This window comes from Uloborus diversus, chromosome 6, assembly GCF_026930045.1.
Source record: "Uloborus diversus isolate 005 chromosome 6, Udiv.v.3.1, whole genome shotgun sequence".
Classification (NCBI taxonomy): domain Eukaryota; kingdom Metazoa; phylum Arthropoda; class Arachnida; order Araneae; family Uloboridae; genus Uloborus; species Uloborus diversus.
The window spans coordinates 75,463,001-75,480,930 of NC_072736.1; the positions used below are offsets into that span (position 1 = coordinate 75,463,001).

A 17,930-nucleotide genomic window follows, 5' to 3' on the forward strand; every position below is an offset into this window, starting at 1 on the left:
TGGATGGTTTTGGACTTTCTAAGACTTTCCTCAATCCAAATTGTTACAGTCAAACCTGTCTACAACAATACTCTGGGGACCGAGAAAAAATACCGTTATAGATAGCTTATCGTTGTAGACAGTTTGAATAAAAAAATTTCAAATTCAAAAAATCTAGTTTTATAGCCTTAAATAGAATTTAAATTGAAAGTTTTGCAAAGTAAAAAGTCAAAGATATTATGAACATCAGTTTATTTCTTAAGAAATTTTGTTTTTTTTTCTTTTCCGAAAAAACATGTTGCTTATTTTTTTTAAATACTTTTTTAATGCAAATCACGTCAAAAACGAATTTTGCTTAAAACACGGTTTTTCCATATTATATGGAATCGATCCTCTACAAATAAAATGGTTAGACACTAGCAGAGAAAGAAAACTCCCTCGTTCCTAGTTGGGCGCTATTTTCAAAAGAAATAAACAGCTGTACACATTTCAATCCTCGCTTCATTCCCTTCCTTTGACCCCCTCAGCTACAAAATGGTAGACTAACATTAGAAATAATACGTTCTTTTCTTATCTTACATTCCAGACATTATGTAGTTGTTTTTTGAGACAGGAGAAAAATTATCTAGTTTTTCAATGAGCTTGCTGAGAGAAAAAAAAAATCGTTGTAGACAGGTTTCGTTAGAAAATGATTATTGTTATACGCAGGTTTAAAATGCATTGAGTAAATAGGATATTTGGGGGGACCAAACAGAAATATCGTTGTAGACAGGTTTATCGTTATGGACAGTATCGTTATACACAGGTTTTACTGTATTTAGTGTTTCACCTCAACTCCCTGTCAAAAGACAGTTTTGCGTAAATATCATTTTTGATTTCTGTCTGAATATTTAAGGCTTTTCTTTAGTAAAATCATCAACTAAAGTTTTTTTTCCACTTCATAATGAATACCCAGGCTTTTAAAATGTCCTGTGTTCAAAACGAATAATCGCTTAAACATATAAGTACATTAATTACCCCTAAGAAGCAATCTGTTTTTCATTGTGCAACATGCAAATATTATTTTGTAAAATAAAACACAGTTGTTTATTAATAGATTGTCCACTGCATCGTTGTTTTCATAAAGTATGAAAATGTGTGCCGCTAATCATAGCATGACTGCTCGACAAGATTGGAAATCAATAAATGGATTTGGCTGATTATTTTACATTTGAATGGAACTTTTAATACAATTAAATGCTTTTTAGTTATTTATTTGGCGAATAGGACATTTATTTATTATACAATTGACCATGGATCTCGCTAAATGTTTGGAGTAAAATTTCAGTAAACACAAGGCAATTTTTTCAACTGTCCCTGTTTTTTGACTCCAAAGACATACATATTAATGTATTACATACTATTTATTTGAACTAATACTTATTAATGTAATTCAACTTTAACGATGCAACCAAAATAAAAGGATTATGGGATGAAATTTGTTGGTCGCACCAAAATCTCAATAATCAAAATAACATCCCCAATCTCTCAATTCACATCATTCATTGGTTCATTTATTGAAAGGACTTTTTTTAAATTCTTTACTCAGGCATTGGCGTGTCGATACAACTAGTGTATATAAATATATTCATAAAAACACAATAGCTTATTGTCACAAAATAAAAATTCAAGAGAAAAAAAAGAAAAAAAAATATTTTTCCTTTAAAAATAATTTAAGAAAATTGAACACAATTCTATTTATGTCAAAATAATTCTTGATAGACTAGTTTATTAAATGTAAATTGATTATTCAGAAAGTCAAAAAGTAACTACTTTATACCTAGGATTTTAGAAAAGTTTGTCCATGGAGCAAGCGGAAATCAACCCTCATTAGGAAAAAGACAGAAAAAAAAGTGCAATCTTGTTTTATATAAAAAGTTTTTTTCTCTCTCTTTTCTAAAGAAGGGTCTATCCATACAGGTTCAATGGATGAGTGCGCTCGACTACTTTTAATTTTTTAGAAACTCATATCCCAAAAAGCTGCATATGAATGATGTTTAAAACAACTTTTATTTTTTCCCTAACCTTAACCTTTGATTTTTTAGAGGTCATCAAAAGTCATTTCCATAGTCCTTTTAGACCTTTGCATTTTGGCCAAAATCAAACTGAATAACAATCATGGCAGTAATTTAACATTTTGATGTCAAAAGAACATAAGACAATAGTCTCACACACTGAGTTATGTAGCTATAACTTAATAATTAAAAAAATGGCAGCAGGCCGAAGTTCAAGGTCAAATGCAAAATTTTTACTATTTCAAAGGGTCATAACTCGCTTAGGGGATAAAAACACAAAATGAAATATGGCAAAACTAATCACTGGAATCACACAAATGAGAAAATCTAACTGTGATTGTGTGTTTGTTTACCCTTTATAAATTACAGCCCCTCAAAGATCAGAAAATTGACAAAAATGACATTTTTAGATCCCTGTAATTCAAAAGGGGGTGGAATTAAAATAAAATTTCTTAGCCAATTGAATATTCCATTCAAGTACTATGCATGTTATATATATTGTTTTGTGTATTTGATTTGTAAAAAAGATACAGGTCTTTAAAATAGAGTAATTTTGCTAGTTAATTCACACACTAAAACAGAAATAAAAAGTGTGAAAACATCATTACACCTTCTTAAATTACATATATTGTGCTCTATATAATATATTACCCTGAAAAAAAAACATATTATAAGTATAAAAATAATTATTTTAATTGGATAACTTAGAAATATTTGGACATGAATCAGTGGTTCATACTTGATTGACAGTTCAAAAGTAGTTAATATATAGACTATACTGATAATGTACACACACCAATTTTCAATACATACATACTCTCTGTAAATTAACTTATGTGACTTGTCTTAAACATATGCAATCCCATTGTGTATACAAAATTTAAATTTAAAAACTGCTTTTTTTCATTACTATTTAAAAATAAATACAAATGTTATGCCATGATACTCAAAAACACTACAAAACTTCAATAAATTTTAAAAACCACACTCTATGCACACATATAATTTTAAACCCTTATTAACTACTATATTTTCTCTCAAAAGGTGTTATTGATGATGAATGTAAAGTGGTGTAAGTCACAAAACGCTGCGTTTCATATCTCGGTGAATATTGGTCGTTGTAGTGTCAAATTTGTTGCATTGGAATTATTTTTCAACGGAGATTATTTCCCTGAATATTAGTTATTGGACCTAGGGCTTGTATAAAAAGTTAAATATTGCATTTTTTAACTCATTTAAATTTTTACTTCGAATTTTCAATATCTTAACCCTGCATCTCATTTTAAACATTTTGCAATTGGGAGTATACATCCAGGACTAACGGTTGCGAAAATAGAGGTCTTGCAGATTAAAACGGAACACCTTGTTTCTTAACTACTTGAGCTGTCAATTAAATATGAACCACTGATTCGTGTCCAAATATTTTTAAGTTATCCAATTAAAATAATTATTTTTATACTTACAATATGATTTTCTCAGTATAATCTGTTATATAGAGCACAATATATTTGACTTAAGAAGATGTAATGAAGTTTTCACACTTTTTATTTCTGTTTTAGTGTGTGAATTAACTAGCAAAATTACTCAATTTTAAAAGCCTGTATCTTTTTTACAAACCAAACACACAAAACAATATACAGGGTGTCCCAAAAGGTCGTTTACAAACTTAACATGCTGGTCTGTCATATCATGATGAACAAGATTAACATAGTAACATACATTCGCAAACACAATGCTAGCGCACTAAATGCACACAAAGTTAGACACTAACGGATGCAAACCATGCCGCATATCTATTACACAAAGACGATTTTACACAAAATTTTAGTTTTTAAGAAAAGCTTAAAGCAGTTGCTAAAATTTGCTGTCCGCCAGCTGTCATAATCACGTTGCAACGACAACGCAGCGATAGGTGCAATCTTGTGAGAATGGATCGTTATTACGACGGTCGGTACTTAGTCGTTGCGACGCGTGTATGGCAGCTAAAGGCAGCAAATTTCAACAACAGCTATAAACCTTCCTTCAAAACTAAAATGTTGTGTAAAATCGGCTTTTAGTAATAGATATGCGGCATGATTTGCATCCGTTAGTGTCTGACTTTGTGTGCATGTATTGCGCCAGCATTGCGTTTGCGAACACATGTTCCTATGTAAATCTTGTTCCTCATCATATGACAGACCAGCATGTTAAGTTTGTAAACGACCTTTTGGGACACCCTGTATATAACATGCATAGTACTTGAATGGAAAATTCAATTGGCTAAGAAATTTTATTTTTAATTCCATCCCCTTTTGAATTACAGGATTCTAAAAATATCATTTTTGTCAATTTTCTGATCTTTGAGGGGCTGTAATTTGTAAAGGGTAAACAAACACATAACTACAGTTAGATTTTCTCATTGGTGTGATCCCAGTGATTCATTTTTGCCATATTTCGATTTGTGTTTTTGTCCCCTAAGCGAGTTATAACCTTTTGAAATGAGTAAAAATTCTGCATTTGACCTTGAATTTTGGCCTGCTGCCATTATTTTAATTATTAAGTTATAGCTACATAAATCAGTGTGTGAGACTATTGTCTTATGTACTTTAACATCAAAATGTTAAATATACTGCCATGATTGTTATTCAATCAGATTTGGGTCAAAATGCAAAGGTCTAAAAGTCCCATTTTTGACTACGAAAATAACTTTTGATGACCTCTAAAAAATCAAAGGTTAAGGTTAGGGAAAAAATAAAGGTTGTTTTAAACATCATTCATATGCAGCTTTTTGAGTTTCAAAAAAATTAAAAATAGGCGAGGCGAGTGCACTCATTCGTCGAACCTGTATGGATTGACCCAGAAAGCAATAAGTCTTTAGTTTCTGACTTCATAGTTTTTTAGGTAACTATGAGGAACAAGTGAAGTTGGAGAACATCAACCAAGAATAATATAATGCACATGCCATCTAGCAATAACTAGATTATAAACCATACCATATCGTTCATAATAGGTTCACTAAACAATATTCTATATTACTCTTTGTAGATGTATTTTCAAAATTTAGTTTCCATTCCAAGTAAAGAGTCATGCCAAAGAAAATTATGTCATAACATAACAATGTTAATTTCAAAACATGAAAAACAATCATAAACAATCACAATGCACAAAAATGTACATGTACTACTAAATTAGTGTGGCTTAGAGAAGCAGTTTTTCAATTGCAAGAGTTAAGGACATAAAAAGGAACATTCCATTAATAATCTCTATGCAGGCAAAAATTACTTTGGGAAAGTTAAGTGTTCACTCTATAAAAAAGTGCATACACAAATATATTGGAAGAGAAAACAAATAAAAACTAATGCTAATAAAAAATAATAATAAATAAAAAAAATACATCAATCATGCATTGCAAATTGATCATAAAGAACATGCATTTAAAAAAAGAAAATTTAACTAAAATTAGAAAAAAAATGATGACATTCAAACTCAAACATATAAAATATGTTTAACACTTTTAGGACAGTTGTAATTTTTAAAAAACTCACACAGAGAAATTCATTTATAAAATGTATTTATTACAGCTACAAAATATTTACACTAAAATAAGCAGCAATCATTTGCATTGAGCAAAGATCAAGAAAATAAGTTTACTATTATTACTGTTGAAGACTAGACAAATTGCGATATGTAACACAAAATTGAGTATTAAAAGCTTCCAAACTGTTTAATTACACATGTGTAAGTGAATAACACTTGCTTAGAAAATCTTGTATTGAATAATACAATCAACATTTTTGTACTTAAAAAATCAATTCACAATCTATTAATTTTGCACCATTTAAATAAAATCAGTAGCTTCTAAAAATTGAGCAAATTTTCATTATTGATTGTTATTTAATTTTAAAAAAATTCACAATTTGATCTTAGGAGTATAATATTAAGAAATAATTTGTTTTCTAAAAAATATTTAAGAAAAAAATTACTAAACTGTTCACAAATAAAATTAAAACAATAATAATAATAATAAAACAAGATTTTTTAAACTTCAGAAAATGCTTAACAATAACTATGTTGTAATGGTGGACTAAACTAAGAGTGTATCAATGCTAAATTTTCACAACTTGTAACTACAATGTTAAACTAACAACAAAGAATTGCTATGCAATCAGTATGATTTTTTTTCCTGGTAAACATACATAAATTGCCTAAAAAAGTCGGAGCATAAATAAAGCATTATTACCTAAAGTTCAAATACACCAGCTCCAAAAGCCATTTACAAATTTTTAAGTTTAATATAAAAATTGTAATGAGCGGCAAATTTACTATAATGAATTTCAAATTAGCAGGTACTCAATTTTGTTTTCCTGAATATTTTTCATTTTGGTTTTAATCAACTTAGTAAGTTCAATAAGTTGGTTCTAAATTTAAAGTTTAAAAACAAAGGAGACAATCATTAGAAATTGCCATATTGATGTGGTAATCTTCTCATACAAAGCCCTTAGTAAGAACTGAAAAGAAATGCTTTATTTTTTTCTTCTAGATATAATTCAATGATTGATGTTTAAAAAAGGGGGAAAAATAGTCACATTAAAAAGTAAGCTTTAAAAAAAAATTCTTCTTTACATTTGTAAAAATATAAAAGTAAAAAAAACGAAGCAACTGGAAATTTTGGGGAAGGGATTTCGGATACTACACACTATCATTTGCGCGACATGTAAATAACGAAGAATTTAAATTGATACATAAACTAAAGAATCCCTATAAATACAACAAATCTTGTACAAAAATGCTAAGCAATGAAATAACTGCTTCTCTAAATTTATTAAAAGAAAATTCAACATTTTATAGTCAATTTAAGTCGCTTCAAGAAAACAGTTCATAATAATAGACAGATGAAAGAAATTTTAACTGATCATTCCTGTTTATAAGAAATGAAGAATTAATCAACAAGTATAGAAACAATCTTGGCACATGAATCTTTCAAAAAACAAATGCATATTGCACTAAGAAATATGTACAAAATGTAGAATGAAAATACATTATTGTTTATTGCACATTATATGCAAACAAAGAAAAAACGACAGAATGAAAAAGAAAAAAAAAAAAGAAAATGAGTTAGTAAAAATGTGGTAAAAAAAGAAAATCTAATTATAAAAATAAAACAAAAGTCGCAAAGTGTAAAATATAAATTATAAAATATCTAACATAAAAAATGTTGATTCAAGCTTGCAAAATACAAGCAAGAATGGTATAAAAGAAATAAACCTTTTATATACAAAACAACTCATAAAAATCAATATCTTTGGCAACAAAATTTTAAACAAACAACATTTAAAAAATCAATTAACAATTTTATACTCTGGTAAACAGCCTTGAAAAGAGAACAACCTTTCCAATTTAAAAAAAAAAAAAACTGGTTGCTTGAGCACAATAAATGGCATACTGCAGTTGTCATTCTAAAATATTTAAAAAACTGAAACACTAACAAGTGACAAATAATAATACATAAAAATAGGTTAAAAATTTAAGCAAAAATGCAAAGTATTCAATGCTAAATTCATAGCAAAATTCAAAGAAATTCCACCTGAATTGTGACCACCAGGATTGTCAAAAATTTGAGTCTTCGGCAGATTCAGCTTCTGCTTTTGGAGGGGGTCAATATTGGAAAGGGAGGGGTCAAATTACAATTTTGTCCTCAAATAGGGGTGTAAGGAGTTTTTTTTTTTTTTAAATATAGGTCCTCTCAAAATTCAGCTTTAAGCAATATTTTGTCACATTAGGGGGCCAGGACCCATCCTCTGGATCCGTGCCTGATTACATCATACTCTTCATTTTAAATAGCATTTATTTTTAGAGAAAGACAATATAACTTTTTGAAGGTAAATTGAATTTACAACCAAATATTTGTTCTAAATTAAAAAGGCGATATTTTACTTATTGCGTATAAAACTTTAATTAATTCCACTAACTAAAAGAATAATTAAGGAACATTTTAGCAGAATAAATGAAATATCTATACACATAAAGAGAGTTTTTTTTTTTACCCGAGAGAAATGATTTTATTTATAAAGAAAGAGTTTAAATTATTTGCAAGAACAGTAGACATAAACATGTCCTAAAGTAAGTAAATAATGTTTAAATAAAGTATTTTTTATTAATTTATTTCGTAATTATGTTTGTTATTCCATTCTTTGTCAAAATGTTATTGTTGATTAAGTAAGTTTTACTATTGTGCTTTCTTAATATTAAAGATAACTGTATGCAACTGTACAGTACTGCAATTTTTAAAAACAAGTTTAATGTCAGAAAAAACTTATCTTGATCCCATACAAATTCTAGTAAACTTGCAAAATTGCAATAGCATCAGCTTGACATGCTGGTTTTGTGGGTATGATAGTGTAATAATATAAACTAATTACATATGCTTCAATTTTTCAATCAAAACTATTTGATAAAAAGTTTTCAACTGTCTTAAGTCGGTTGGGTTTGTTGAAAAACTAACAATTTTAAAATATTAGGCACATACAAAATAGTACCCTCAATGATAGAATAGAAAACCATAACTGAAGGGGGGGAAAAAAAGTTTGAAGTTCAGTAACTTTAGAGCTTTTTATGTTTTACCAAACTTGCATTTATGTACTAAAGGATGTCATTGTAACCTAAATCACTTCTTAAATGACATGGGATAGTTTTAATAGTAATTGGCACAGAAAAAAAGGAAGATAATACCATTCTAGTTTCTCATACTGGTTAATTTCTTTTAAAAACAATCCCAAAACAAGTTATGTAATCCAAAAGGTACTTCAACTTCAGATAAATGTAAATTTAATAGAAGATAAATTTAAAAAAAAAACAGTAAAATTGTCTGATGCCTCACTTGAAAAACAAGTCAAGATTTTAGTTGCAACCTTTTTACCATGAAAGTATGATATATTCCTTCAATATAATCTATATTTCACTTTCAATTTTACCAGATGAAAGTAAGTGAAAAACTGCAAATCATAAAGCTAAGGAATGTCACAAAATATTCCATAATGCCAGGGATAATACGAGTTTTATTACTTGATAATACCATGAGGTAAGTTTTACATTATTTAACAAAACGAAATTTTCTTGAAATTTTGGCATCAACAAATGAAGTTTGATTGTCAAAACTGCATAAAATTTTTGATAGCAGTTAATGAAAACAAATTTTGCTGTAACCAAATAACCATAACTTTGAGAAAGTCCACTTAATATTAAGAATTAAAATTCTAAATTTTGTAAACATACCCCCCAATCAGGTGAAACTTAACTCTTTGAATTTTACCAATGAATGCTGAAACAATTGTGTCTGTGTTCATCAAAATGTCAATGGCAGTGAAACTTGGAAGGGCTGATGTAGGATTCAGCATTATTTCACCAAACAGCACAATCTGAAACTCACCCTCTTTCTTTCTTTTCATTTTCTGGAGAACGATCTGCTTTGACAGCACACTCAGAAGAAGCCAAATCTCCGCTAAGTATACTTGCTGATGTACTACTGCTGTTTGCTCTGTCTCTGAAATATCAGGCATAAAAACAATATTTACTAAACTTCAATGAAGGCCCAAAAGTAAATTTTAGTAAAACATCTTCATTTCTAAAAGAACACAACAATGATATTGTCTTTTGATATATTCAGAAGACAAAATCAATGTCAATCATAATCTAGATCTAACATACAACAAGAGTGTGCCTTCAACTTCTAAAAAGAAAAAAAAAACGAATTAAAATATCCTTTTTAACATTTGTACGGTTTTTTTGAACATACATTTAATGCAGATTTGCAAGTGCTTTATAATTCACGCAAAAGAAAAAAAAAGGTAAAATTTGTCACTAACAGAAAAGTTGAATTTGAAATTCGATGGCACTGGGAGAGACATAGCACAAATAAAATCAGCAAAAAAGAATTAGCAAGAATTTGGTAATGCATCTAAAAATATCCCAACATTGCTTCATTGGCAAGGGTAAAAGTTAGAAAATTCCAAGGATGCAATTTTTTTTTTAATAAAAAAGGTTTCTTCAGAATATCAGGGTATTCACATTAGAGAGTGTTCAGACAAAGAGTCCACTGCTTTGAAAGAAAGAAAAATACAAAGGAATGGCTAAATAGACTTTTAAAGACCTCTAATTATAATCCTATCAGGACAAAAATTAATTCCATTCTGCTCTGGTTTAACTTTCAGGAACTTCAGGGGGGGGGGGAACCTGGAGGGGAAATAGCCAGTAAAGATTGACCATGGCAGATGATCTTGAAGTGGAAACATCAACTGTATCATTTGTAATAGGTTGTTTTTGTTTTGTAATAGATAGGATCAGTGAGAATGCTCCTCTTACTACTCGGAGCTTTTTGGCTGGTGCTACCAATTACAAATACAAATGATGTTTCTGCTTCGTGGTCAGCTGCCATCCCTCCATTATCAAGCTTTATATTGCGACACCTTGTGCTTGAAAAATAAGGTCCTTTTCAGGCATCATGTGTCTTTTACATGCTATAGTGCGTCAGCAGGACCCCTGCATTTAGTTTCTACACAAAGACAAATATCTACTACCAAACTGTTTTCTGCTTTACCGAAAAAAGATTTTAAAAGTAAACAACAAAATAAGGGAATTATTATGTAAAGTAAAAGATTTTTAGCACAAACCTAACTTCCTCAGAGTCAGGAGAGAGAGTTGGCGTAGACAGAGAATTTCTCTGCTGACGGAAAAAATTGTCTAATCCTTCACCAATGTCTTGCGGTTCTTCTCGGGGCTCTTTGCCTTGAATTGCAGGTCTCGTAGGAGCCCTCGTTTTTGGCCTCTTTGGACGAGCTTTTCCAAGGTGTTCTAACTTTTCTGACATTGGTGAAAGACTAGGTAAGCTCTCTGAAAAACAATTTTAAACATTTTCACATTAAAAGACTTAACATTAATTCTAATGATTAAGTTTTTTTATTATTTAGTTAATAATTATTGATCAAAAAAAGGTTATTTAGAATCAAAGTTGGAAATATTACCTTCATCTTTGGGTAAAAGATCTGGAATGTCATCAGCAGCTATTCCTTCAACACTATCTGAAGATATGAAAATTTAATAAAAGCAATTTTTAAAAAAAATTTGAAGCATTGAGTTATTATAAGAAAATATGAATTTGCCATTAATTAAATTTTAAAGCGGTTTAAGGATTTCAACTGTTGGCATCAAAGTTAGAAGGACACCATTAAGTGGATTTTCCAAACACAAAACTATAAAAATATCACTATTTCAAAATCAATGAGAACAAATGAGCCGAGTATTTTCAACATACCCTTTTGCTGATACTTTTCACTATACTTTAGCAGTGTATACAGCAGTGATTCACAATTTTTTTAGGTCCATCGCCCCAAGATTTTTCACAATTTAATTGAACTTTGCATTTGGGTTTAACTCGAAATTTTGCAACTTCCATAACTGTTGTTGTAAAACATAATTAATTAATGTACATGCTACATAATGGCTAAATAGGTGTCTGCAGAAGTTCAAAAAATTGATTTTGGATCTTTTGAGACTTTTAATGCTTAATAAAGAAGTTGAAAAATTGAAATAGCACAGATGTCAAAATTTTGAAAATGGTCTAATTTTATCGTTTAAATCAGTTTTTCTTAACCAGAGTGTGCCAGAACCAAAGGGTGTAATGACACTGAGTCTTGATTGAATTAGTTCTTTTTAAAGTACAAAACTATTTGAAACATTTATTTGGGTTAACCAATGCGGGGTCTTAATATTAATACCATATACTATTTAGATTAGCTGTGAAAACATTTCTCCAAATGTCGATTTAGTGATGTTATTTGCATATTTTTTAAAAATTTTGTCATCATGATACTGCATTCAAACCAAATTACAAAAAGCTTTTCAAGACTTATTTAATGTTTTGAAACTTTAGCAGTTTTATTTATTTAAAGACATTAAAAAAATGAGAATTGACGAATAGATATTTTAATAAAACAGCTTTAAATGTCAGAAGTTTTAATGACCCTGCTTACCTACTACAGACTGAGGCCTCAATTTCCTTACGTGTACACTTTTTCTTTTATTAGTCAGCTTGGGAGTAGCCTACACAAAAAGGTTAGCTTTTTTAAATATAATCGACAAATGTACATCACAAGATAATAAGATAAGGCACTATCATATTATTCTACCTATCATCTTTCTCTAAACCATAACTATTGCCAAATGAATATTAAGACCATAAAATCATGGCAAGCATTTTCATCCGAAAATTTTTGAAATCAGTAGAGCAAGTTTGGCCACTCCTTCATTGGCAGTTAATCACACATTTGGCAAAACTTTGGTTTTGACAAAAATAGATGACAGAATAATATACATAATACAATGATAATATTCATTCATGAAAAAATAAGAATTTTAAAACATGAAGTGCAAAACATCTTATGAAAAAATAAAGCATTTAAAATCAACACTTCACAGATCATGATTTTTACTTACTAAGTTAAGCCAAGCCAACTGCTGTGAGCATAAAAGAAATAAATTACAGTCAGATTAATTTACACGACTTTTTCTCACATAACATATGAATTTACAACATACATAACCAAAATTTAATAACCACTAACTTTGGATTAGAAAGTTAAATTTAAGTATCACTAACAAAATCAGACATTTAAAAAGATATTACTTATAATTGTTAAGTATAATTTGATTTAAAAAAATTACCAATTTAAAATACAGTCAACTCTCGATAACTCAAACTACAAGGGATCGGCTAAAACGTCAGAGTTATTGGTAGTTAGAGTTATGAGAAGTTTCCACAACAGTCTCAAGAGTTTGGGACCCAATGAAATTTTCAAGATAAAAGGAATATTCAAGTTATTGAGATTCGACTGTATTTAACAAATACCATAATTACAAATAAAGGCTTATTATTCTTGGAAATATTTAGTTAGAATACAGTAAATGATTGAGATAGTAAATAAGTGAGACAATAAAGAGAGATAGTAATTTTTTGTGAGCACAATTATTAAAAATAACTTACCAAAGGTGAATCTGAATTCTCACTATAACTATCACGATCCAGTTGAGAATCCCCACTATGACTTATTCTAAGTCCACTTTCAACACAAATTCCTCCTCTCAAGACATCAGGAGTAGTACAACGTTGTTGATTCACTTGTTCATGCTACATAAACATTCAAAATTTTTAAAAAATATGGGGATCAGTTCACATGTTTTTCAAAGCATAAGTACAAATATCAATTAAAATTTTAAATTCTGTTCATGAATATTCAAAAGGCAAGAGTATCGATAAAGTGTTTTTGTGTTTACTGAACACATTCTACACTTTTGTACATGCATTGAATCTACTTTGATTTCATCGAAATAGAAATGAGAAGATAAAGATGAGAGAACATTCACTTTTGATATGTGAGGCCTTTTATTCTTGTGCAAAAGAAAGAGCTAAAAAAAAAATTTTTTTTTGTCGATAAAATTTATTTATTTTGATGTGCTTTTATTTTTAATACTTTTTGAAAGAGATTAAAGTTTTTTTTTGAGCAATCACGATTGCTTATTGCTTTCATTTGACTGTTTTTGATGTCCTATCATTTTTAACACCGCCACCCTCCACAGCATCACCGTCGACCGGGTCCTCACGATGCTGCACCTCTAGCAAAAACCGTCTCCAGGTGTCGTCAATATCCTACACTGACACGCATACATACACGCACCTACACACACATACATATATACACCTACACACATACACAAACACATACACACACACTCACATACACACAACTACCCACACACTCATGCCTGCACACAGACACAAACACATATGCCTACACGCACATACACATACCCCCCCACACACACATACACACAACTACCCACACACTCATGCCTGCACACAGACACAAACACACACACACACATACCCTCCACACACAAACACACACGCTTACATATACACACACACTCGTGATTGCGAAAAACATAATTTGAATTCAAGATGATAAAATTCAAATTTTTATTTTATTTATTATTTTTTTTAATGGAAGTATATTAGCTGCATTGTTTTAAAGGTGTCACTACCATATTTGTTCAAAAAATTATTTTTCACTTGTTTATTTCACCAGATGAGAGAGGTATATTTTGCTTTTAGAAATTAGCTTTAAATAGCAAAAAGGTATGTTTGGCATAATTTGTGATTTTAGTTAATAAAAAGAAGATTGATCACATGCTAGAGAGAGGATGTTGATACACAGGAAAGTAGACTTGTTTAGTTCCAGATGGAACTTCTTGTTCATGTTTGAAACCAAATATAAAAAATGCACTGTCAAATCATCAAAATCATCTTCTCCATTAAAAATAGAGATATATATATATATCTATATATAGTGAAACCCCGACTTCATGTTTCTCATGGGGCCTGGTTACAAAAAGTATAACCCGGGAAATATATAGAAAGCAAAAATGAAACAGAAAAAAAAACTCAAGGTAGTAAAGATGATTCTTTTAAAAGGTAAAACTTCTATATTTCACAAAAACAACATTATTATACAAACTACCACTTCAGATTATTTTAACACATTTAGTTGCGAATCCGTGCGTATTGTTTTTTAGTCATCGAGTTCAAAGTAAATGCAGCATCTTCCAGGATTGAAATACTTTGCAAGTTTTTTCCCAGTCTTTATGAGAAAGAAAATGGTCTTTCACTATTTGAAAGTTTTGAATGTATAAATACATTGCTTCTTTTAAAATGCCAAATCTATTATAAAACATAAAATGTACTCTTTGAACAACAATGGCTTGAAAAAATCCTTTAATGAGCAAGAGGCAACATTATCCATTGAATTTAAAAGGCATACCAAGTTGCAAGAGAAATTTAAAATAAATAAATAAGATAAATAAGTAAGCAAATAAAAAAAAACAAATAGAGACAGTAATATTTGAAACAAGCAAAGCAGAACACACTACTTACCAATTCTCGATGAATGCGAGATAATGATTCAATAATTTCATCAAATATTCTATCTGATACATGTGCTGCTACAGATAAATTAACTTCACTGAAAAACAAAAAAAGATATGAGCAACATAAACAGATATTTAAATATATATAAATAAGTGAAATATCAATACATTTGTTTAAAAAAAAAAAAAAAAAACATGTTGTTTCCTAAGAAACAGATCAAAAGGAAAACATTCTTATAAATGTTCTAACTTATATCCAGCTTCATTTTTTGTTTTAAAATTTATTTCTCACCTACAAATAAAGTGGAATTCAGATGAAGAAACATCTTATTACATGCAGAGTTTAAATTGAATTAACTCAAAAAGTAAGCAATTAAACCCTTATAAGTTTAAATATTAAACAATAAAAAATATGACTCGCCCATAATTCAGAGAGAATTTTTATGGAAATTAACATTTATTTCAGTACTTTGAATATTGTGATACATCAAGCCGTAACATGACTTGTTTTAAAACGTTCATTCGTGCAAGATATTCATATTGAAAAGCATTGTTAAAAATTTGAAAAAAGAATGATTACACAAATGGTATTTTTACATCTCTGCAAATCATTGATAAAAATAACAATAATGAAAGCTGTTAAGTCTAAAGCTACAACAATCAAAAACTAGCTTCAGGCATTAAAAAAAACTGAAGGTAGAAAAGGAAATTTCTCAAAAAAGTAAAAATCTGTTCATCAATACAACTTTTGAATATAATTTTTGGAAGTAGGCGAAAAACAATAGGTAAAATGATGTGCAGCCATATTTCGCTTATATTTTTACGAAAAACCACTAAAAATTAAGAAGGATACATTTTTATCATTACACAAATATGTTATCAATTTAGTTTATGGGAATGATATTGAAAGACCTGGATCTATTTAAATTTATTCTTGTAATTGATTACAGTTATGTATCATATTACCCATTTTTTTTCGCTGACTTCCAAAATTTTTTTAAAAGTTGTATTGATATTGTTCAAGGAATGAAATAGTTTACTTTTTTGAGAAATTTCCATTTCTAGTTGCAGTTTATTTTTTTTTTCCAAATTATTTTTATTTATTTCTTTTTCATGCAAATATATTTTAGAAATAGCATTATACAACAGAGTACTTAGTATGTAACCAACAGTCATAGTATGATGCATCATAAAACTTCACTTTGCTTTTCCATGTTGCTCGGTATTTAAAAAAAATCCATCAACAAATCTAAAATTTTAAGCAATTGACCTTTAATCTAATCCGCGTTCCTCACTGGGATTTAGTTAAGTGTTAAATTAGTTAGAACCATTTAAATATTAACAATTTCTTAAACACATTTATGTTTCACAGCACCACAAGTTACTATTATTGGCATAGATGATACCACTGACGAAGATAAACATACTGATGAAGATAAACATACCACTGACTAGAGGACTGATATTGAATGAATTTCCTGTTTGCTTCTGAGAAGTCTTCATTAAAAATTCCCTTTTTGATTTCTATTAATATTACTAGTGCTACGAAATAAAATCAACTTGGGTCATATAAAATTCTTTTCTTCATTATCACAATAGGACAGTATAAACTAAGTTTTTACATCATTCATACAAGATTAACAAGGGGTGCCCATCAGGGGGGGGGTCATGGTGTACTATGGTTAGGATGCACCCTTGCTCTTAGGGGGATGGCAGCCCTGAGGTTAGCAACTTCTGATCTGATCAAATAAGATTCTAATCAACTGTCAAAGTTACACATTTCCCTTCTCTAATATTTCACGCAGCTGAACTTATACTGCAATACCTTCAAAAGGTTTTTTCTTCCCTTTTAAACTAAAATAGTTTACGGCTAATTTAAGAGCATTTTACTGCAGTAGTTTTACTTAGTATTACAAATCATGAAGTTGAAATAAAGTAGAAAAAAAAAAAATTGTAATCAGTTAATGTATGCAAAAAAAGTATTACCTAACTTTATTCATTATGCTAGTACCAGCTTGCTCTAGCAAAGAATGACGAACAAAATCAATAGGGATGACACCCCTTTCCTGACAAAGTTTTTCCAAATCACGTCGAATCTAGAACATAAATTTAGTGCTTTTTTAAAATTAAATATATAGGAAAATTCCCATGTAAAACATAATTTTACCCTGATGAAATATTGAATAGGATTTACAAGATAGTCTTAGATTATAATTTGTAAATTATAATGCACAATACAAAATCAGTCATACAATTTATCCAAGCAGCCTAGTTGTTTAAAATGAAAATATAATAAATTATTTACCATTACATAAAATTTATAACCTATATAATATGCAAAAAATAAATTAATTGAAGAATGGATGAAATGGCTAGCACAAATTTTGCCTTTGAGATGTAAGAAGTCAAACTCTACCACTGGGATATCAGTCTCATGGTCAAAATCTGCTGTACAAGAATGGCAGTCCCATATAAGAATGTGAGTGTTTCTGTTCTGGAAAATTATCTATATAAATGTGATCCATATAAATAAAGCAGTGAATGCACAAGTCTCGACCAAATTTGGCAGAGAGATGCTTTTGCACCCCAAAAGAGTAGTTGAGGAGTTTTCCAACTCTAAAAAGGTACCCAACTTTTCGAATTTTAATTTTAGGATCCAAAACGGCATAAAAAGGCTCTGAACTTCATAAGTCCATTAAGCTAACAGAGCAATGGAAGAATAATTATTTTAAAGTTCGAGATAAGTCCTCACTTATCTCGACTAGTGAGGGATTGGGTCCAGTTCTCTGCAATATACTATACCAATGCAATGCATGGGTCAGCTGGTAATCCCATATTTGTAAAGAAATTGGTTCTTGTATATTATTACTTTCGGTTACTGGAAAAATAATTGAATGTATTACTTATACTCACTGTTACCAAAAGAAGGTACTACTTATCTTA

General features: G+C 29.5%; 1 protein-coding gene across 2 annotated transcripts in view; it reads right to left on the reverse strand.

Annotated features, from left to right (window-relative positions):
- The window catches only part of LOC129224007 (F-actin-uncapping protein LRRC16A-like), a 111,966-nt gene that overhangs the window by 33,609 nt on the left and 60,427 nt on the right, over nt 1-17,930 (reverse strand). For both annotated transcript variants that reach the window (XM_054858402.1, XM_054858401.1), the window contains exons 24-30: nt 16,974-17,083; nt 14,995-15,082; nt 13,048-13,191; nt 12,038-12,107; nt 11,030-11,086; nt 10,679-10,898; nt 9,439-9,552 (exon numbers count right to left, since the gene is read on the reverse strand). In XM_054858402.1, coding sequence (XP_054714377.1) covers nt 9,439-9,552; nt 10,679-10,898; nt 11,030-11,086; nt 12,038-12,107; nt 13,048-13,191; nt 14,995-15,082; nt 16,974-17,083 — 803 coding nt within the window. The remainder of the gene's footprint in view (nt 1-9,438; nt 9,553-10,678; nt 10,899-11,029; nt 11,087-12,037; nt 12,108-13,047; nt 13,192-14,994; nt 15,083-16,973; nt 17,084-17,930) is intronic.